Here is a 24,301-nt window from a genome sequence, read left to right on the forward strand (position 1 = left end):
CCTATTTCCGTTTAGGTTCTCAACATGTAAATAAAAGCTGATCACACTCTGTCTGTCTGTCTGTCTGTGTTTTATTGAAAAAGCCTTTCCACATGTTTTTCATTTTTTTTCATTTTCTTTAATCATCAACTTCCACAAAGTCTATACAAAGTAAGGAATTATTTGATTAATTGACTTTAATGACTTTATAACTGTCCAACAAAGAATTCATCATCACTGATCGCTAAACATTTGCAAATAATATTCTCTAATTACATAAATTTGTATATAATTAACCCTTATCATCGAGTAGCCTTCGGGCCTTGATAGGTGGTGATTCCCAAAGTGAAAAAATAAAATATATTATATTAAAATAAATAATGAAAATATAACAGATTTTATCTCACACTTCTGAAAGATATTTACGTTTTATTTATTTTTACACTTATTCAGCCCCAAACAAGGCACAATGCTACATGCAAGTAAAGGGCAACTATCTGAACTATGTCTACATTCATATCCCACTTGAACTTCTGCATGTCAGTACAATCAGGGAAGCAGTGGTTCAGAAGGGAATTCCAAAGTTTAGCAGTTCAAGGGAAGAAACTATTAAAAGTAGAAGGCTTTCCAGCATCTAATAACCTCAACAGTGAAGGGGTGGGATTTTGCTGCTTGTTGGGTTAGTCAGGAGTATGTACATTGAGGGGGGGGGGAGTACAAGTGCTTTGTGTTTGTCAGAGCATCCACCATTAAAATACTTGTATAACATGCAGAGGGATCCAACATTTTGACGATGGGACAGAGGTTTCAGTTTGGTTGATCATATGGGACCTAATAGGTTGGCAGCTCTTTTTTGGGCCGTGTCTAGGAGCGAGAGACTAGTAGTAGATGCAGCAGCCCAAATGTGGCAGTATTCTCTCAAATTTCTATTTTCTGAATCACACATTCATTATCCAGGTTTATGGTTTGTTTTTCAACAAAAAGATCCAATATTGTCTGGCTGTCCACATATTGTCTCCAGTGATCTAGATTGTGGGGACTGACCGTATCCATTTGCCACTGTTTACAGTTTTGCCTAATGGTTTCTTTCCATATCTTTTTAGGGTGCTTGGCTTTTATTGTTTCTATTTTTTTTTAATTAATTTTGTCTTCAAAATGTTGGAAGTTACTTTTTTAAAACTGAAATATCATAAATCTATTCTTTTTCTTTTTTTTTTGGGGGGGGGTCCTGTTTAAATTTAAAATAAATGTATCCTTCCTAGTACATTTTTAGCAAAAACGATATTACCCTAAATTATCTTTAGCTAGAGGTGGTGGTGCTATCTCTATATAGTCCTCTTACTATTAGAGCTTATGTTGAGACAAATAAATTTATAATTATAAATTTCAGTTCCAAAAATTTAACATTCACAACAAATAGGTATACAATCGTTTCTAAGATGATTAGAATTTTTAAAATTTTTTATTTTTTTTATTTTTTAATTCCAATATGTCTATTATTCAGAAAAAAAAATTGGATCAAGTAAAGATTAGATACCCCAGTAGCAGACGACAAAAATAGGTGCACATTTCAAGTGACACCGGTTGTTCGATCTTGACATTGCTGTTGGTTGTTTGTAAACCCGTCAAATGGCAGACATGTCTGAATGTTCGCAAGCAAGATTTTAAAAAAAATATATTTACAAAACTTTTAAAGATTTAAAAGAAAAAAATATATATTTACAAAACATTTTCTTTAATATTAAATATTTACAAAACTTTTAAGGATTAAAAAAAAAAACACTTTTTTCTATTTACACAAAACTTTTTAATGTAAGTAATAAAACGAACGTATTTAAACAAAATATATTTAAATAAATTCGTGTCTTTCTCAGTGCGTTCTTTTTATATATTTACAGAACTTTTTGATAAAACTATTAATAATAATAATATAAATAAAAAAATAAATAAATGGTAAATTTTTACGACGTGCCCCAGCGTATTATAAACACTCCAACCTCCCTATGTTCAGAACAGCTTTCGGAATAACACCCCCAACCTCAAAGGCCGTTCTTAACATGAGGAGGTTGGGAAGTGTTTATTCCGAAAGCCGTTCTTAACATTGGGGTGGTTGGGGTGTTTATACTATGCTGGGGAAGGTTGTAAAATAATAACAAAAAACTTGCAATAACCCTTATCCCTGAGTGGCTTCCGGGCCTTGATAAGTGGTGACCACTGTGTAAAAAAAAAAAATAAATAAAAAAAGCAAATAACCAAATAAATAAATAAACCGACGTTATAACTGAGAATTTCGGATGATGTCAATTAAAAAATACATAATTTAAAAAACAGTAAATAAAATCCCTGTCTGAGAGTACATCTTTCAAACTGCTTGGCCTAACGTTCACAGGAAACATGAGCTGGAACAATTATATTGAAAACATTGCCAGGGCCGCTGCAAAAAAGGTAGGCTCTCTCTACCGTGCTAGAAAACTACTGACACCTGAAAATATCCTGTATCTCTATAAGGCCACCATTCGCCCATGTATGGAGCATTGTTGTCACATCTGGGCTGGTGCGTCTACTACTAGTCTCTCGCTCCTAGACAAGGTTCAAAAAAGAGTCGCCAACCTGATAGGCCCTGAACTGGCATCTAAGCTTCAGCCTCTGTCCCATCGACGAAACGTTGCATCCCTCTGCTTGTTCTACAAGTATTTTAATGGTGAATGCTCTGACGAACTGCAGACACTTGTGCCCCCACGACGCAGACACCCTCGACAAACCCGACAGGCAGCTAAATCTCACCCCCACACAGTAGAGATCCCTAGATGTAAAAGATCTTTCTACTCCAGTAGTTTCTTCCCCAGAACCGCTAGACTCTGGAATTCCATTCCAGGATCCTGCTTCCCTAACTGTACTGACATGCAGAAGTTCAAGTGCAACGTGAACCGACATCTTGCTGCCCAAATCCCTACATAGTGCCCCAGTAGTTGCTGACCCTGATAATAGCCCCCTACACCAAAGTGGCAATGCACCTTGTTTGGGGTGAAAATGTAATAAAAATAAAAATAAAAAAAATAAATAAAAAATTATTACCAAACTTTTTAATGGCAGAAACGAATATAAAATAACTGACTTGTTCGGATTTTTGCGACCAAGATTAATTTTTATGTACAGTGTGTGTGTGTATCTTTCTTTGTGCGCTTTTAATACAATTCAATATTTATTTAAAGTGCGATGTATGTAGGCGGTCAGTGAAAGGAAAAATCCTTCTAGACCGAGGCAATTTTTATGCATAATAAAATCACAAGTATAAACAACCGAGATTTAAAAAAGTATATTTTATTCACATATCTTTTATAAGTTTTATTTTTATAAAGATGAAGTGTAGTATCACAAGATACAAATCTTTTTATAATTTTTATTTTTATTTAAAAAAAAAAACTCGCTATTTGCTTAATTCTCCATAAAAACAAATTAAGTACAAGTAAGTTTAGCGTCCGAAATTTTCAGTTTTTAATGTTTTGCAATTAATATAGTTCATTCTTTTTTATTTTTATTTTTATTGTAATTATTAGTTTTATTAAGGTTCTGTAAATATATGAAAAAACGCACTGAGAAAGACATCCATTTATTTAAATATATTTTGTTAAATTTTTTTTTTTTACACAGTGATCACCACTTATCAAGGCCCGGAAGGTACTCAGGGATAAGGGTTATTGCAAGTACATTACGTTAGTGTGGAGATTTGATGAAGTGTTTACTTAAGGGGGCGGTTCATTAGGAATTTGTTAACATTGGACTTGAAGACATCCAAGTTGTAGTCCGGAGGGAAGCAGGCAGACGGAACAGAGTTCCACAGGCGTGCAGTTCTAAGAAAGAAGCTTTGTTCATGGAATCCGCGTTTTGATTTAGGCACAGATATAGAGTGAGGAAAATTTTTCACAGTGGATTCAGCTAGACGGGTGTTTTTCGTGAAAGATTGGCGAGGAGGGACCAGAGATTGGAGTTCAGACGAGCACCTGCCATGGAAATAACGATAAAACAAGGATAGGCTCGCAACGTCTCTTCTGTGGGAGAGAGGTTGCAGGGTAGAGAAAAGGGAATCCCCCACTAAGCCACAAAGTCTATTTTGTACTCTGTCAAGGCAGGATAGGCTGTTTTTAGCAGCTCCTGCCCAGATATGGCAACAGTATTCCATCCTTGGACATACTTGGCTTTTATATAGATAGAGAATTGCATCAGTAGTGAGATATCTTCTGGAGCGGTAGACGGATCCCACCATCTTTCCAGCGACCTTGGCAACAGACTTGATGTACGTGTTCCATTTCAGATCAGGAGTAAAGGTCAAACCCAGAAGCTTGTCAAAACACGGGGCCTCACCCAGACGAGAGCCATCCATCACAATTGATGCCAGATGGGGATCAGAGCGTTGATGATGTAAGGATAGGAGTTTGGTTTTGGATGCATTAAAGGTAACCAGCCACATCTTCCCCCACTGAACCACGCGCTAGAGATCAGAGGAGAGAGAATCAGAGAGAACTTTGTCATTTACAGCTTTTGATGTGTTGCCGTAGATGGTCGTGTCATCAACATAGATGTCAACGAATGATTTAAGTATGTGTTTAGGGAGGTCATTGATGTAGATCAGGAAGAGAGTTGGGCCCAGGATTGACCCCTGAGGGACTCCAGTATTTATATTGCAGGCCTCCGATTTTTGTCCATCTACCATTACTCTTATGAGCCTATTGGAGAGAAATGATTTAATGATTGAGAAAACATTTCCAGTTATACCGTAGCTGGAAATCTTGTGAAGTAGACCCTTATGCCATACCTTGTCGAAGGCCTTTGATACGTCAAGAGCAATTGCCCTAGAAAGGAAGCCTTTGTCAAGAGATTCACTAATCCTGTGGGATATAACCGTCAGCACATCTGCGGTAGATCTTGCAGACCGGAAACCATATTGTGTGTCACTAAGAAGGTTATTCCTGCTGAGGTGGTTGACTATTCTCTATTTAATATGGATTCCAGCAACTTACTCATAACACACAAGAGACTTATAGGTCTGTACTGAGAGGGAGATGACTTATCACCTGAATTCTTAAATACAGGGCAAACTGATGAGGTCTTCCAGGGAGTCGGAAAGCACTTCTCCTTAAGGCAGCGCTTAAATAGTTTCGTAAGTATGGGAGCAAATTTGCGTTCGTTTGTTATTTACACAAAAAAGTTTTGTGTAAATAGAAAAAAGTTTTTTTAATCCTTAAAGTTTTGTAAATATTTAATATTACAGAAAATGTTTTGTAAATATATATTTTTTCTTTTAAATCTCAAAAGGTTTTCGCAAACATTCGGACATGTCTGCCATTTGACAGGTTCACAAACAACCAACGGCAATGTCAAGGTCGAACAACCGGTGTCACTTGAAATGTGCACCTATCTTTGTCTTCTGCTACCGGAGTATCTAATAACCAAAAACTTGCAATAACCCTTATCCCTGAGTAGCTTCCGGGCCTTGATAAGTGGTGACCACTGTGTAAAAAAAAAAAAATTTTTTTTAAATGACCAAATAAATAAACCGACGTTATAACTGAGAATTTTGGATGATGTCAATTAAAAAATACATAATTTAAAAAAAAGTAAATAAAATTATTACCAAACTTTCTAATGGCAGAAACGAATATAAAATAACTGACTTGTTCGGATTTTTGCGATCAAGATTAATTTTTATGTACAGTGTGTGTGTGTATCTTTCTTTGTGCGCTTTTAATACAATTCAATATTTATTTAAAGTGCGATGTATGTAGGCGGTCAGTGAAAGGAAAAATCCTTCTAAACCGAGGCAAGTTTTATGCATAATAAAATCACAAGTATAAACAATCGAGATTTTTAAAAAATATATTTTATTCACATATTTTTTTATAATTTTTATTTTTATAAAGATGAAGTGTAGTATCACAAGATACAAATCTTTTTATAATTTTTATTTTTATTTAAAAAAAAAAAACTCGCTATTTGCTTAATTCTCCATAAAAGACAAATTAAGTACAAGTAAGTTTAGCGTCCGAAATTTTCAGTTTCTAATGTTTTGCAATTAATATAGGTCATTCTTTTTTATTTTTATTCATTTTTATTATAATTATAATTATTATCATTAGTTTTATTAAGGTTCTGTAAATATATTAAAAAACGCACTGAGAAAGACACCCATTTATTTAAATATATTTTCTTAAAATTGCGTTCGTTTGTTATTTATACAGAAAAGTTTTGTGTAAATAGAAAAAAGTTTTTTTAATCCTTAAAGTTTTGTAAATATTTAATATTACAGAAAATGTTTTGTAAATATATTTTTTTTCTTTTAAATCTCAAAAGGTTTTTGCGAACATTCGGACATGTCTGCCATTTGACAGGTTCACAAACAACCAACGGCAATGTCAAGGTCGAACAACCGGTGTCACTTGAAATGTGCACCTATCTTTGTCTTCTGCTACCGGAGTATCTAATCTTTACTTGGTCCAAAAATTTTTATGTCTAAACGATGCCATTAAAATTAGGTTTAAACATTGAAATACATTTAAAAAAACAACAAAAAAAAACTGTATAGTTATGTGTTGTGGTGTAAATGTTGAATGGAATAACAAGAAGACTTGGAAACAGTGAAATAAATAATATATTAACAGAAATACAGATAAGTATGTTAGTTAAGTGAGAACTCCGCTCAACTAAAAGACAAGTAATGTTACGACTCTCTCCTTGGGTCAATACTGACTGAAAAGCAAAACCTGTTTACTGGAAATGATGCCAGAAATAGTCCATCGTCAGAATCTGTAGGATGCCACGCTAACAGTATGAAAAAATCAAAACAAAAAATAAAGACTTCCAGACAACGCCGGGTAGCTACAACTCAAAGTAAATAAAATAAAAAAAACACATCTTTTTTTTCATACCTTGAGATTCTTCACTTGTTCCACAACCTGAGGAGGATCTTGCAAGTCAGCGGCTTTCATTTTGTCAAGTTGCTGCTCCTGATTTTGCAACCAATCGCAGAAGACTTCCAATTCCTCACTGTAGTACTGCCATTTTAAAAGAATATTTTGCAACAGTAACCATCGGTCTTCTGTCCAAGAACAAATATCTGTCCAACGTTTGCTAAGTGATTCAAGTTGTTGCTCCAAATCTTCACATGCTAAAAGATAAAATAAACTCCGGTGACAAACTTAAAAATGAGACAAGTAATTAAGGCTAGAGAACATATCAATTTTCATGGCAAGTGCTCGTCTGAGCTCCAATCTATGCACCCCCCTGGCCTGACTTTCAAGAAAAACACTTGTTTAATTGAAACTACTATCAAAAATTTCCCCCACTCTTTATCTGTGCCTAAACCTAAACGTAGATTCCATGAACAAAGCTTTTTTCTTAGAACTGCACGCCTGTGGAACTCTCTAATATTTTCCTGTTTTCCAGCTGACTACAATTTGGTCGTGTTCAAGTCCAATGTAAACAAGTTATTGCTGAGACATCCCCTTAAATAATTCAATTTATCAAATTTCCACTACTATTATGATTACCACGACATTTTTCCATTGACTACTATACACTCATTAACCTTTATCCTCAAATGGCCTCCGGGCCTTGATAAGTGGTGACTCTTTTGTATAAAAAAAAGAAGACATAATCTATGAGGAAGACAACGGAACCAGGCATAATTGATCATGTGTGAAGGAAACAAAAGGAATCCATCAATACCTGTCAGATGAGGTTAACATAACAGTGCAACACCGGAAGATCAGAAGTTCCAAAAACGTAACACATATGCTGGGCTGGGATCAAATTTTGGTTTATCTTAAATAGGATAGCCCCTAGTGTAAATGTGGTATTGTGGTGACTGATATGACTTTAGTTAAGAGTAGGACAGGCATTTTTATCACGTTAGACCAAAGATGGTCAATGAGCTATACTTTCGACACATTTCTGATATCCTTAAGCCTAATTTGTTTTATATGTATTTTTAAAAATATTTTCTGCAAATAAATATTTCAGAGTGTAGTATCTGTTCTGTTCTTAAGAGAGATTTTCCTTGACTGGGGCAATTTTGACTTTTACCCCATCCATAATGCCCCCATTTTGGAGAGCTCAGTATCTCTCACATAAAAACCGCAAATATATACAGAGATCTTAATCAGACTAAGTATAAGAGATGAATACAATATGAAACGTGACAATTAAAAATGGAAATTCCAAATAATAGCAAAACTAGAAAGATGATGATGATGATGATGATGATGATGATGACTTTAACAAATTAACATGGACAACATTTTACAAATCTTAATTGCAATATGCATAATTCTGGATTTTCCTATGGAAACAGTATCTCTCACCATCTTTATGTATTGATAATACTGGATCTTTCCAGATCTTTTTGCCTGTTTTTTTAATACTTGGCTTTTAATGTATTCACTGATTTCTTACATTCCCCCCCCCCATTTTATAAACCTTTGCATAAAAAAGTTTTTTCTTTTTTTTAATCGTTTATGACTAGTTTTCATGTAATGCTGTTTCAATTAATGCCAGTACCAACAAATTCATAGATTCACTATAATATTCATTTGCTAATATTTTTCCTCTGATGAGAAGAACGTATTTCTTTGAAACTCCGCAGATTAAAGAAATTTCAATATACCTTTTTTGAGTATTTTATCAGACAATAAATTTATGTAAAATATATTTTTAGAGTCTTTAATTTTTTCTTCTATATATGTATATATAGATTGGTTTCTTTCGTCTTCTCTCTCTCTCCTTGTCAAACTCTTTCTTTCCTCGCTTTCTTTCAGTCATCATCTCTAACCATTTAGTTTTTTCCATTATAACAATCTAATATCATTAAAATAATTAACTTGAAAAAATTTGTACAAAAAACAAAACGTTAAAGAAAGTCATTTAAATGAACTTACCACTTTCAGAGTTTGTATCATCCACCACAACGACCATGTTATGTAAGGAGTCAACAAGCTTCTGTTGTTGTTCTACGGAAGACTGTAATTTCTACAAAAAAAGAAAAAAAAAAAGCAGTATTAAAGTCTAAACTTTATTATTATTTGCTGCATGTAAATTTCATGGTATTATTATTTCCCATTCATTTTACTTTGACTAATTATCAATTTAAAAAATCAGCTGCATTCATCAAATATTGCTTAAAGTGGAGATATAATTTTTTTTTTCTTTTTCACTTTTATTAATTTTAGAAATTTTAAATCAAAATGCATTCCGATTAATTTTTTTTTAATCAGATTTGCAAAATGTCGTTCAATGCCTCCGTTCAATCCCAAGAGACACTGGATATCACCTGTAAGGATAGCTAAACTGTGAGGCAAGGGTTGCACAATCCCCCAACTCCACTTCTCCTGAATTGGCACTGCTCGAGTCCAATGGCAAGGAGATGCCAAAGATGACTGGAAACAATGCCGAGATAAGTAGAGAGCACATACGGCACCTGGAATTCCCAAATGGTCACCCATTTTAGCACTGACCAGATTCAATGTTGCTTAATTTCAGTGATTTAATGGGAACCAGTGTGTCAACGTAATTATTTAATTAAAATTGAATAGAGAGAAAAATGGAGAATTAAATCTTACTCATGTTTAATTTTAAATAATCAAAAACAAAAAAAAAAAATTCAATGCTGAATTTTGAGATAGGGAAAGAAGGGTTATATCTCATGAAATACACCAGAAAAAGATTGGGCAACTCCTATTAATAATTTGTTACTTTTAACCAAACTTGGTTGATTACCATCTTGTCAAGAGGGGAGATAATCCTGTTACTAATGTTTAGAAAACGTTTGGGGAAGGGGAAAATTAAAAGCTTGTATTCATTTCTATGAAGCCCCCCCCCCCTATAGAATGTGTTAATGTTTGCTAATCGAATAAAACAATTACATTATTTTTCTTTGACCAGATTTTTCAGTAAGATTGTTCAAAAGATTGAAGTCAGTACATATTGGCAATATTAGCCAAATATAGAAAAATAATTCTCAGAACAAGAGAATCCGAATGCCTGCCGCAGAGAATCCGAATGCCTGCCGCAGAGAATCCGAATGCTTGCTGCAGTGAATCCGAATGCCTACTTGATAGAATGCAAATGTTTATGACACTATAGAATATCTTCAGTCTCTTTCTATAAGGTTTTGTCAGGACAAGCTGACATAAGGATATTTCATCTTAACAAGTAAACGTTAACCAAATATTAAAAACAACATAGTATTCGAAGCCCAAATAAGAATCCCTCATCATTCCTACATACTTATACAAGGAATTGTGCACCTTCTCCCAGCAATACTGCCTCAAGTAATAGAAGCTAGGATGGATATTCAACCAGACTAAATAAATTTGTATCCTGAAACATAGCCAAACCAAGAAAAGACCACAAGGAAGGTAAATTATGACATAGTTAAGTGGTAAACTGGTTAGGAAAAAAAAAATAGATAATCTTCATTGCTTTACTAATAATGTTTGAAAAACAAATTGATCGAACACTTGGATATCTATGTATATATGTGTAGATTTTTAAGTGTTTGCCCCAGGAAGAGGCACTCTGCTTTCTGAGAATTTGCAATAAAGTAAACAGAAATTTAAAAAAAATCCTTTGTAATTTGTAATTAACTATTTAATTTAGCAGCAGAAGACATAAATAAATTAAAAAGTAAAGACTGTTTTTTTTTTTTGTAAAGTTGCATGGTAATAATAAAAGTAATGAAAAGAATATGTCCAATGTAGAATAGTAATTGCTTGGTTATGAATATTTGCCATTTTGTAAATGACTGCTAAATAAATAATTTTTACTAGCGGGACCTGGGGAAATTCCACAGTGGACTCTTTCATATGTAATATATTGATGTTGGCATTCTGTTGATGTTCAGTGTAAATGGAGATGCCCTGATATTATTGTAGCTCTTTTGTTAAAACTGCAAAAGTATTTATCTAAGCTAGCACAAATACCCAGCATAGCCCAGTCGTAAAGTACGCTTAAATATGATATTTTAATTCTTGCAGATTTCGTAGAGTTAATGGTCTATCGATTTTTATACATTATAAGGTTGTGATTTCAAAAATAAATATGTCCATATAACTTGGATGTATCAGCTTGAATCGAAACTGAAACCAAAACTTATGGACAATTCTTGATAAAATTATTTATAAAAAAAAAATAGATTACTTGAGTGCCATCAACCATAATCGATATCAAAACCAAAACCAAAATTTATTAAGAATTCTTGGTAAAATTATTTATTACAAGAAATGGAAGTTCATAACAATTAAACGAGAGTCACTCGGATGTAAGTGTAACACACAAAATAACACACACGCTATCATATTAATATATAAATTGTAATTATAAAATTCAAAGACACTTGCTTTATGTTCATCCACTTGATTTTTGATGGTTTCCAAGTCTTGTCCAATTGGTTCTTGTTTCAGACGTGTTTCTTGCATCTCCGTTAGCCATTTGTCCAATTCTTTAAGTTGCTGCTGCTGGAATTCCATCAGAACTTTCTGCAATCTTTGAAAAAAAAAAAAAAATTAAATTAAAAAAAGAAAAAAAAAAAAAAAGAAAGTGTTTGTCATATTCAACTGACATTATCAAGAAATACTCCCTACACACTCAGGTAGATACAAACACCATTAAGAGATCCTATTCACTTGCCTCCCCACAAGGCAAAGTTAGACTCAAAATCAGTGTTTCATATAGGGAATAGCAAAAGAGGCACTCCAGAGAGGACAAAAATTTGAATTGCTCCAGTCAAGAAAGATTTCTGTTGCTTTGACTAAGGACAAAATAGAAATTACATCTTGAATTATTTATTTACAAAAAAAAAAAAAAAAAAGAAAAAGAAAAAAGAAGTAAAATAGACAAATCAGGCACAAGGTCACCAAAAGTGTGGGGTAAATAGAGATTGTAGGTGATTCTCTGTCTGTCTTACTCTTAGCTAGAATGATCATTCGCCACAATACCACATTTACTCTAGAGGAGGATTCTATCAAAAATATCCTCAATGACATTTTCATCCTAATCCTCAAAACTAAGAAACATCATTAAGTAGACATTGAAATAAAATATCAAATACATCAATTAATAAAAATCAACTTTAAAAAAAAAATGCATAATTAACATTTAAAATATACTTTGTTTCAAACTAATAGATTATCCTTATTCTAGCTACCATCCATATAGCAATATCTAGATGTTGCATTTAAAAATAAAGTTTAAAATGATATTTTTCTACACAAGGTTATAGTATTATTTATCCATTTATTTATTCCAGACTAGTAGCCTTATCTTCTAGTTGTTGTTTTATGAAGGCCAAAGGAATAGTTGGCCGAAACGTCGTCAAACAACAACCAGAAGATGAGGATATTAGTCAGCAAATAAAAAAATGGATAAATGATACAAATTACTTATCTCAATAATTAATTCCAATTAATTTAAAAAAAAATAAGGTTATAGTAGTGGAAAATTCCACTCAAAATGAAACGGTTAGAGAACATGAGGATAGAGTTTTGCAGATAGTAAAGGGGGGGGGGACAATAACAAAATTTGGTGCATTTTAGGAAGTTGATGTCTGTAAAGGTTCTCAAGATCCAAAAGATGCACGTGAAAAAGATCAAAAGTTGGCATGTTCCTCTTGCTCTCCAAAAACCGTGCTTGTACAGACCTCTTCATAGAAAGTTCCAGATTTGATTGCTATTTTGATGCACAGACATTTGATTGGTTATTACTGTATCTAAATGGTTCAGTTATACATGCGCATTTCATTTTAGTTCCCATTAAAGAGATGAGAACAAACCAAGTGTTTAGTTATATAAAGTAACAGCAGTAGTAGTAATAACAATAACGATAATAATAACAATAATAATAATAATAATAATAACAATAATATCAACAATAATAATATCAATAATAATAATAATGATGATGATGATGATAATAATAATAATAATCATCATCAAACCAGAACAGGACCAATGGAATAAAAAGAAAGAAAAAAAAAAGAGTTTTAAAATGTAAGAAAAATATAATAAAAGAAGAAAGCACAAGAAAATATAAAAATCACCATAACACTATCACCATCATCATAACAAATAATAATAACAAAAAAGAAAAAGAATAAAAGGTAAAGAATAAAAGAAGAAGAAGAAGAAGAAGAAGAATAAAAGAAGAAGAAGAAGAAGAATAAAAGAAGAAGAAGAAGAAGAAGAAGAAGAAGAAGAAGAAGAAGAAGAAGAAGAAGAAGAAGAAGAAGACTATCAATAGTAAGAAAATATTTTACATACAAAAACAAATTACTTGGACTTAAATAGAAAAGTTTACAAAAATCTATTTTTATAGGGAAGGACAATTATGAGTAATAAACAAGCAAGTATATTTTATTAAAGAAAAAAAAACGCTGAAGGCAACCTCAGGTTTACTCCTCCCCCATTCTAACTACTTGGCTACACATTAAACAAAAGCTCTCAACTATCTTGTTGGCCATGTTCGATTTATAATGCAATAAAAAGTTAAATTTTCCACTCCGCCAACCAAACTTCAATTCTCGTCTCATCGACGAAATGTTGCATTCCTGTGCCTATTTAACCAATATTTTAATGGAAGGCGCTCTGACGAACCTCAAGCCCCGTACACCCTTGACGTAAGCACCCCGACAAAGCCGACAAGCAGCAACATCCCACCCCTACACAGTTGAGATCCCTAAATGCCGGAAAGCCTTTTACTCAAATAGTTCCTTCCCTTAAACTGCTCCACTTTGAAATTCCACCCAGATTCCCTGCTTCCCTGGTTATACTGACATGCAGAAGTTCAAGTGTAATGTGAACAGACATCTTGCTGCTTAACTCCCTACATAGTATCCATGCAAATTGTGCCCCAAATAGTAACCTTCTACATCCAAGTGACATTGTGCCTTGTTTGGGGTGAAAAAGCAATGAAAAAAAGTTTCATAGGAAAAATTTTAAAAAGACTATTATTATAAAGAGAAAACCAGAAGACATTGAAAACTTTGCTCACCCAAATAAAAGTAAACAAGTTAACACTGCTTGAACATCCTGTTTAAACAAGTTGACAATTAAATAAAACTTATTTTCAGGACTGTGAGAATGAAGTGAATTGAATGCCGAAATCAGATTCTCATTAGGGAAGTGTGAAAAAAGTGTTGATGCGCACAATATCGTGTTTTCCTATGCATATTTTTATATGTACTAACAACTCATCACATCAGGACCAATGGGCCACTCGAGGGCAAGGGTTAGCAAGTTTGTCAAGAGAAACAACGTAAGGATTGGCAACAATGATTGAGACTGAACAAAAATTGTTTAAGAAGACGGTTCCACGAAAATTTATTTATATTGGACTTAAACCCATCCATGCTATAGTCGACTGTGAAGCAGCTCTGTGGTATTGTGTTCCACAGACAGAAGCACCTTTTCTCGTGGAAGCTTTGTTTATCGTTAGGTACACAGGGAGAGAAAATAGAATTATTAACAGTACTCCTATCTAAAAGAAAAAGAACCTCTTGACAATATGGCGGGTTTAATATAAGATTTTAAGTTGTTTTTCACCAAAAGAAAAAGAAAAAAATCCAAGTTGAAAATTTTAGTGAATGAAATTTTTTAGTCCTATTATCAATTTCTGTTTTTGTTTTTACATGGCTAAAATCTGAGAGACATTTTTTTTTAATTAATCGATCACAATAAAAGTCGTATTCGTGTTTGTTTGTTCACAATTTGCTTAATATATACCAAAGGTCCACCGTTTCACAAATCAATATTAATATTAAAAACGGACTCTTCTATACTTTTATTCCTGCATGCTTTCTATAAATAAGGAATCAGCATTCAAGAAGTTATCTCATTTGCATATTACATTAACGAAAATCTGTTTTAATAATTAGCTCTAAATTTTTTATGGAAAGTTATAATAGAATTGTGTTAAGTATTCTATTTAGAAATATTATTTAAAGTTTATTTATTTAATTTAAATTTATTTTTCACTTTTTTTTACTTCAGTAAGTTTTAAGAGACCTCAAGGGGGCTCCCTCCTGGAGCTAACTAACACTTAATTCTGTTACGGTTTAAGTTTTAAGATACCTCAAGGGGGCTCCCTCCTGGGAGCTTAATTCTGTTATGATTTAAATTTATATCTGATGACTCTTTTAAGAATAGATGCTGTTCCCTTTTATGGCTGCTATTTGTATTTCGTTACAGCTTGGTTGTCCAGGGATTGCTTCTAAATATTTCTGAAGATTATTTTTTATTAATTCAGTTGTTCCTATCACAACCGGTATAATGTTTATGTCTTTCAGAGACCATGTCGTTTTTAGATCATTTTTTAGATCCTGATATTTTGTTATCTTTTCCGTTCAGCTCTATTCAGGCCAAAATCATTTGGAACTGTGACGTCGACAATAAGAGCAGTTTTTTTAGGCTTGTTTCCATATTACAATATCTGGTTTGATGGCCTTGTCTTTTATTTATCTACCCACCTGTATGTCCTTGTCATAGAACACAGTCACGTGTGTGTGTGTGTGTGTGTGTGTGTGTGTGTGTGTGTGTGTGTGTGTGTGTGTGTGTGTGTGTGTGTGTGTGTGTGTGTGTGAATAAACGCTGATATTAATACATCTATGTTAACATCAACTAATACTCTAATATGTATCTGAAACCTGGCTTATATTTTATCCTTAAAAACTTTGTCAGTAGTTATTGTACATTTCATTTGCTATTTATTTTCAAGCCTTAATAAATAAATGTTTCGTGTTACTTAAAATTCGTGGTTCATAAATGGAATCAGGAAAGATGGTCATGTTTTTAAATGACTGTGTGAAAGCGCAAGGGTTAGAATGACCCTTCCCCTTCTCTTCCCCCCTCCTCTTTATTTACAAATCTGGAAATGGCTAAAAGGAGATGGTACCTACATGGAAATTGAGAAAATTATATTAGGGAGGGATCAGATGCCGTCAGAAGACCGGATTACTTTCTTCGCTATAACTACGATATATAAATTCAACCCAGTTTTATAATAAAAAACAAGGGTACTTGTACGGTTTAATCAAGGCATTAAAAAATGAAAATATCGAAAAAAGATTATATTGTACGTATCCGTTTTGGATTGAAGATCTCCAAAAAAAAAAAAAAAATTTACTTAATTTAATCGAGTAGTGTTTTTGTTGTTTTTTTTACAGCGGAAAAACACGTTTTTATGAGAGCACGTTGAAGGTAGTCATCTTTGAATTTTTTTTAATTTTTGTTTGGATTTTAGAAAAACCACGGGGAGATAACTCAATTTAAAGCGCCGACACTCCCTCCCCATCTTTAATACTAGCTTTTCTTCCTAAAAATCGAACCTTTTGCTCAGTATCATAACAAATTGTTTTTTGTTTTTGTTTTTTCAGCGAAAAAACTACTTGATGAAATTAAGTGAATTTTTTTTTCTGAGAACTTCATTCCATAACGGATACGTACAAGTTAAACTTTTTTCAATATTTTCATTTTTTTTTAATGTCTTGATTAAATTGTACAAGTACCAAAACAAGATCTAATCAAAGATGGTATTTCCAGAGCCATGACACTGGTGTGTATCGAATAAAAGTAGGTGAACATTCGTTAAAGTAAACTTACGACAGATTTGCTTACATTTTTTTTTTTTTTTTTTTTTTACTTATATCTGACTTAAATATTTACAAAGATTTTGACAATGAACAGCTGTTAGATTATTTGCAAAAGCAAGCAAAACATCGGATATTGCTTGATATTAAAAGATTGAAAAAATCTGTTCGTTTGAGAAATTATTTAGACTATTCAAACTACTTGTTCTTATGCTGTGTTATATTGATTAATCGGACTATTAGCACAACGTTTCGGTCGCTGCAACCTGCGACCTTCTACGGGTGTTGAAAATCTACTGAAGAAAAGAGGGTTGGCTCTGCATTACAAAAAATTCGAACCGTGGGTTTGAGGATGGGTCCGTAGATTATAAAGAGGGTCACTAAGATATTTTTTAAAGGCTTTGCTGTGGCTCAATTTTTCAGGATATCTATACTAACAGTTAATATTAGTGTAAAAATGTTTTACGAAACAGAGGATCTTTTTCCTCAGTAGAGAAAAAGAAGCATGTTTTCACTACCTGAAGAAGGTCGCAGGTTGCAGCGAGCAAAACGTTGTGCTAATAACATGCAAGGTGAGAATAATAGTCCGATTAATCAACATGGCACAAGCATTCACATCTCAAAAAATCAGAATTACTGTTCTTATCTTCAATATTATTCACACAACGTTTCGACTTCTATAATCTATTTATATTAAAATTGGAAATTTATTTACAACTAGCGGGTGTACCCGGCGTTGCCCGGGTGTTTGGAGGTGTGTGTGTGTGTGTGTGTGTGTGTGTGTGTGTGTGTGTGTGTAAGGGGGAGGGAAGTAAAGTAAAGAATAAGCGAAGTAATAACCCTGTTTAAATATGAAAAAAAAAAAAAAATAGAAAATATTAAACTTCTTAAAAAAATCGGACACCCCCCCCAAAAAAAAAAAAACAGCGAACAAATGTAAAACTTCTTTAAAAAAGAAATTGGAAAAACAAAAAGCAAAAATAAGGGAAAAAAATGATGAACGTGTTCGGAAAAACACACACGCACACACAGCAAAAAAAAAAAAAAATGGCATAAATAACCCTTCGATTTGGTTAAGTCCATGGTGCGTTTCACCCAGTAGAAAGCATAGAGCGAAAAGGAACGCCAAAATTTCATTCTAGTTTTTTTAAGCAACTACGAAGTAAAGAAAACCCAAACCGGTGTTCCTTCATAACTGTCCCTTGTGAACGATCCCGGAAACGGTGTAAGTGGTGGCGGGGGAAGGAGGAATTAATTAGAGAGAAAAGATTTTACTACTTCCATTGATTTTAACCGACTGTGGCAGTTAACTCAGCAGAAAAAAATATAGGAATCTACGATTATCGAGGAAGTGGAGAGGTAATGTGCCTATAACACACCTCAGATATTGTGCTGCAGTTTGTGCATATTACAATCGCATGAAATGTGTTGATTTTTAATCTTATTAAAGTCAAAATCATAGGGGAAAAATGAGTTCATTTTTTATATATATATATATATATATATATATATATATATATATATATATATATATATATATATATATATATATATAGGGATAAATATTTAAAAATAAAAATTCAACCCATCATTATGTCAAAATTGTTTTTATTATTCTAATGATTGCTGTTTTTATATGAATTAATTATTTTTAATTTATTCAATTAAAATTCTAATAATTTATTGAATCAATCAAAATTCTAATAATTTATGGAATCAATCAAAATTCTAATAATTTATGGAATCAATCAAAATTCTAATAATTTATGGAATCAATCAAAATTCTAATAATTTATTGAATCAATCAAAATTCTAATAATTTATTGAATCAATCAAAATTCTAATAATTTATTGAATCAATCAAAATTCTAATAATTTATTGAATCAATCAAAATTCTAATAATTTATGGAATCAATCAAAATTCTAATAATTTATGGAATCAATCAAAATTCTAATAATTTATGGAATCAATCAAAATTCTAATAATTTATGGAATCAATCAAAATTCTAATAATTTATTGAATCAATCAAAATTCTAATAATTTATTGAATCAATCAAAATTCTAATAATTTATGGAATCAATCAAAATTCTAATAATTTATTGAATCAATCAAAATTCTAATAATTTATGGAATCAATCAAAATTCTAATAATTTATGGAATCAATCAAAATTCTAATAATTTATTGAATCAATCAAAATTCTAATAATTTATTGAATCAATCAAAATTCTAATAATTTATTGAATCAATTAAAATTCTAATAATTTATTGAATCAATTAAAATTCTTATAAGTTATTGAATCAATTAAAATTCTAATAATTTATTTGATCAATTAAAATCCTAAATAGTTAATTGAATCCATCAAAATTCTAATAATTATTGTCTACTGAAAAATATTTATCGTTTTAACATCTGTTTTATATGCTGATATGTGATGGATGGCTTTTAGAACCTAACTACAATTAACTTATCTCTGACCAGGTTTTTATTTATCCCGCTTTCTCTCAAGATCATTCTCATTACTTCCTGCCATGTTTTCCTTGATTTTCTCTTTTTGTAAAATTTAGTCTTTTAGAGCCTGACACAATTTGAATTAATTGCATGAGGCAGAGAACATTGTTGTCGTCGCCATCATCATCATCATCATCGGTTTATCTGTTTTACATGCTGGCATATGTTGGTCTGACTTTCTAATGTCTTTATTTATCCATCTTTCTCTCAAATCTACCCATATCATACCCTCTGCAGTTTTCTTTGGCTTTCCCCTGCCAACTGCCTCAGCAATCTAAATCATTCCCCTTCTGTTATATAATCGTTTACGCATGGAAACTAAATCTACAAAGTCTTTATTGGTTTGGACATCGTTTTTCTCTGATAATTTCTGGTGTAAACATAATTTTATGATTTTTTAGAGGAGGTTTAGTAACTTAGACTACTGCTCTCATCTTAGATAATATTATCACAATGATTCAGCTGATGTAACCCCCCCCCCAACCTTGTTCACATTCAGGAATCTGTACAGAATTTCAAACTGCACCCTTCGTTGAATCTTTGGAGATTTAGTTTGGGGAAAGACTTTTTTGTGGAGAGTCAGTTTTTCGAAACTTGAATCAATCAAATTGTTAATAATTTATTCAATCAATCAAATTGTTAATGATTTATTCAATCAATCAAATTGTTAATGATTTATTCAATCAGTTTTGATTAAAAAAAAAAAAAAAAAGAATTCAATCAGTTTTCATTGAAAACTTTTCGAGAAAGATTTTTAATGAAAACATTTTTTTTTTTTTTTTAGGTGATACACAAATGTGAGAGAGCGAGAAATGAACATGAACAAAACAACGAGTTCCAAAGCATAGATTCACAAAATAAATATTTAGGAGTATTGTTGGGAATGCCTGGAATAACGGACGGTGCAAGTCTATAAATGGGCCACTAGTAATCTTTTTTACTATAAAAATCTGAAAAAAAATCTTTATAATGTACGTACTTGTCACTGCATGAAAATGTCATATTCCAAAAATCACGTAAATAGATCAAGTAGTTTTTTTATTTAAGAAAATCAAATATTATGAGAAATTTTATCGAAGAAAAACTTCCCACCATCTTGTTTTTGAATGATACACTGCTAGCGACACCTGTTGGGAATATAAGATCGACTTTCCACACTATAGAAAAAAAACATTTATAAGTTTTTGAGGATGTTGAAAACGAAAATAACGTTTAAAATTCCAGCAAACGAGTATTTTCCAAGATATGAAGAATTTTACGTAAAGTGAGCACCCACACGTTGAAGCTCCTCCAACAAAAATTCGGCAAATGTGTATTTCAGCGGCTTAAATTCAAGTTTTACAACAAGTATTAAAATGAATACGTTTATAAATCTGTTTTTAATGAACAGACGACATTGTGAAAAAGTTAGTGTGCTGCATGAGTTAGTGTCAGATATCCTTCCTGACTGTATAACCCAGTATTTAAACTACACAACCCGAAATGCACCAAATTTTCTTTGGAAGTCATTTCCTTAGTGAAGGAAATATTTCTATATTCCGGATGTGTTTCTTGATGCTAAGAAGGAACGTGTGGCATAGCTGTACCACTTCATTTTCCTGATTTTTCACAGTGGTCATTAAACCCTACATTCAGCCAAACTACTTATATGAGTCTGTTCATAACTTCCTCGTTTGTAATGTACTCTCTGTACGATATGTCGAAGAACTTTAGGAACCATCTCATCAATGTAGTCGACGTATAATTTATGAAACACATTAAAACAAAAATATTTTTATGTACTTTTTAAAATCCAGTCCAGTGTGCCACCTGAGGGAGAACTGTTTTCCCCCACATCTAAAACGGACCTTGTGTCTCTGTCTGTCCTCTGCCATTAAGTAACTATCATTTGTATCATTATTATTGATTTTTGGCAATACTTAACTATTTTAATAATACGAAATCGAGTTTCATTTTTCAAAACCTCCAAAATAGACTCTCGAGTTTTATAAACTCGAAGGAAAAATAATTATACACACACACACACACACACACACACACACACACACACACACACACACACACACACACACACACACACACACAAAAACAAAAAAAAAAACAATAAATAAATAAATAAATAAATAAAAAGGACGCTGTCGTAATAAAAAAAAAATCCCCTAATTTAAAAAGAAAGTAAGACAAGTGCACCCAAAAACAACTAAAAGTAGCAAGTAACCGTTTTGGCAAGCGTCAGAGGCTAGATAATTTGGTCTTCTACCTATCTGGATTTTTTGTCCGTTGCAGTATATGTAAGTGCTTTTATTAGTTTAAAAAAACAGTAACTGTTATTTATGTTTTTAACGGAAACATGGAACCGTTCTCTAAGGAAATGTAAAGAATTCTTTAATTTATAAATCACCGCTGTTTTGAATAATAAATGATGCTAAGTATGTTATTTATTCTTAACAGGTTTTTTAATTTATTTTATTTTTTTTTTTTGCCAGTTTGCACACACACACACACACACACACACACACACACACACACACACACACAGACATAGTCGCACAAACACACAAAACACACCAAAAAAAGATGAAGTAAAAATAAAAAAACTTAAGGCATCGAACAGATTAAATGAGTGCATCCAAAAATAACTAAAAAGAAACAAACGCTGAAGAAAGGATGTTTATGTACCTATTTACTATGCCTTCCCACGGGACAGAGTTAGACACCAGGGTCGTTTTTTTAATGTGGAGAAAAGGTACAAAAATAAAAAATTGTCTCAGTCGTGAAGGATTTCTCCTCCACCGAAAGAGAACAAGAAATGGAAGTGCAGCAATCAGCATGTGAAGAACATATACTACACTTTGATCTTGACCAAAAGGTCAAGGATATGTATACGACCGAGAAGTCGGCTGATCTTCATAATTTAGGACGCTCAAAAGCAAACATATAAGAAAAGAAAGTTCGTTTCGAGATTATTTCAGTGTTTCATATCATAATTTAGGACGCTCAAACTAAACATTAAAAAAAGAAAACTTGTCGCGTTTACTTTTTTTTGGGGGGGGGCGCATAATTTAGGACGCTCTAACCAAGAAAGCGAAGCGCGTTTACAAAGAGATTAGTTCAATGTTTCCTCTCGTAAGTTTGGACGCGCCAACCAAAACTTAAAAAAAAAAATAAAAATAAAAACTACAAAACAAAAAAAAAGGTTGTCTCGTTTACTCAGAGAAGATTTATCCTAAAATTATGCCAAAACATCAAAAAAGCAAGCTGTTATTGATTACTGTAAGATTAGTTCATTTTAGCATATCAATTTAGGACGCTCAATTCAGACATTATAACAAGAAACCTGCAACAATTGTTTGTTATTGTAGCAATATGTAAGTAATGATCATGTAAACACTGCAAAATGTCATAATTTACGACAAAGCAACGGAATTTGGAGTAGATGTAAACATTGCAAGAAGCTGCAGTAAGATATTTGTTTACAAGGTTTACGAGTAGTTTATTTGTAAGGTAAAAGTAAATGTCACGGTAAGTTTTTCGTAAACGTCAACGGAAAAAAACAATGCATGGCGATACTATGTATGTAGGTAAACGCTAGGGTATAACTACATAAATTTATGCTCATGAGCATGGTAGATTTTTGTATTTATATTAACACGCATATAAGTAATGATCCATGTAGAGTTGGTGGCCATATTGTTTAAGGTTTGATGTATTCGTTTTTTTTTTTTTTGTAAGGTGTGTAATCCAGAATAATAGAATTTTATGTTCTCAGCCAATGAGAATAGCCGAAATGTTAGTGGGGAGAAATCGTTATTTTTGAATAGGGAAGTGCAAAGATAATTGTATGTGTACGAGTGTTTGATCCACTTAATAAGGGTGTCAGAGCAATTTAGCTATAAAGTTTATATATTTACCTGGTCTCGACTGGGAGCAGTGGGAAGACTTTTGATTTAGAGGGTAAAATACGGACTACTTCATCTAAAGAAGTTGTCGATCATGATGATGGCGCTTGTAGGAAGTGATGTAGGATTTTAATATACCAAATAAATGTGTATGTAACGGCTTTCAAAAGTTACATAAGATGGTGGCTAATAGTTTAGACACAATAAATTTGTATGTGGCATCTGTTATTGCAAGCCTACGGTAATTTGGTCCAGAGGGGAATTTCTGCAATCAAAATATTATATACAGGATAAATAATACAATCTGTTATTATCAGCCAGTGTCTGGTTGGCACAGATCACAACAAACGGCTTAAGAATATCTATTGTGTTCATTGCATTTGCAAATTGGTAGGTGGTAGGCTTGTAAAGATACTAAAGTATCGGGTTATTTTCAAATGGTCAGCGATCTGACCAGATTCAATGTCGCACTTTTTAATCTCCATTCACAATATGGAAGATCTTTATGGCCCACCTTGTGCAAATAAATATCAAAGTAACGCAGCAATGTTGCTAACTGAATACGTAAATACATATTAACAATCAGATTTCACCGATTTGCTTCTTAATCCTTTAAGTCATCTAAACCTAACCGTCACAGATAAAAGCGTAAAATGTATACATATTTTTTTTTTTGAAACAACAACTAATAAAGATGAGAATAATAGTCCGCAATAAATAAATTGATACAAAAGCGTAAAAGTTTAAATGTTCAATTATTCGTATCATTTAAATTATTTGGATTACTATTCTCATCTTGAACGTTATTCACACAACGTTTCAGCCGATGTAACCTCTGACCTGTTCAAGTGCATTTTGTTTAACTCTGGAATTTTTCTGTCGAACTTTGGGAATCTGAACAGAATTTCGAATAGAATTTTTTTACTTAATCCACGGAGGTAGCATGTTCCTGTTTAGTCAGCCATGACTGGATAGAAATCTTAAGCAATTTAACACTCGTTTACTTGAAACCACTATCAGTAATTTCCAACACTCTTTATCTGTGCCTAAACTTAAACATAGATTCCATGAACAAAGATTCTTTCTTAGAACTGCCCGCCTGTGGAACTTTCTTCCATTTTTCTGCTTTCGAACTGACTACAATTTGGCTGTCTGCAAGTCCAATGTAAACAAGTTCTTGGTGAGCCATCCCCTTGAGTAATCCAATTCACCTAATTTCCACTACTAACGATTTCTATGATATTGTCCCATTGACTACTGTACACTCATTAACCCTTA

At 32.5% G+C, this 24,301-nt stretch overlaps 1 protein-coding gene across 7 annotated transcripts in view; it reads right to left on the reverse strand.

The window, feature by feature from the left end:
• The window catches only part of LOC145241334 (dystrophin-like), a 1,936,823-nt gene that overhangs the window by 1,435,323 nt on the left and 477,199 nt on the right, over positions 1 to 24,301 (reverse strand). For all 7 annotated transcript variants that reach the window (XM_080104172.1, XM_080104173.1, XM_080104174.1 and 4 more), the window contains 3 exons: positions 11,370 to 11,514; positions 8,910 to 9,000; positions 6,903 to 7,141 (listed from right to left, as the gene is read on the reverse strand). In XM_080104172.1, the coding sequence (XP_079960298.1) occupies positions 6,903 to 7,141; positions 8,910 to 9,000; positions 11,370 to 11,514 (475 nt within the window). The remainder of the gene's footprint in view (positions 1 to 6,902; positions 7,142 to 8,909; positions 9,001 to 11,369; positions 11,515 to 24,301) is intronic.

Source organism: Euprymna scolopes, chromosome 20 (assembly GCF_053919585.1).
Source record: "Euprymna scolopes isolate OS-2025 chromosome 20, ASM5391958v1, whole genome shotgun sequence".
In the NCBI taxonomy this organism is placed as follows: Eukaryota; Metazoa; Mollusca; class Cephalopoda; order Sepiida; family Sepiolidae; genus Euprymna; species Euprymna scolopes.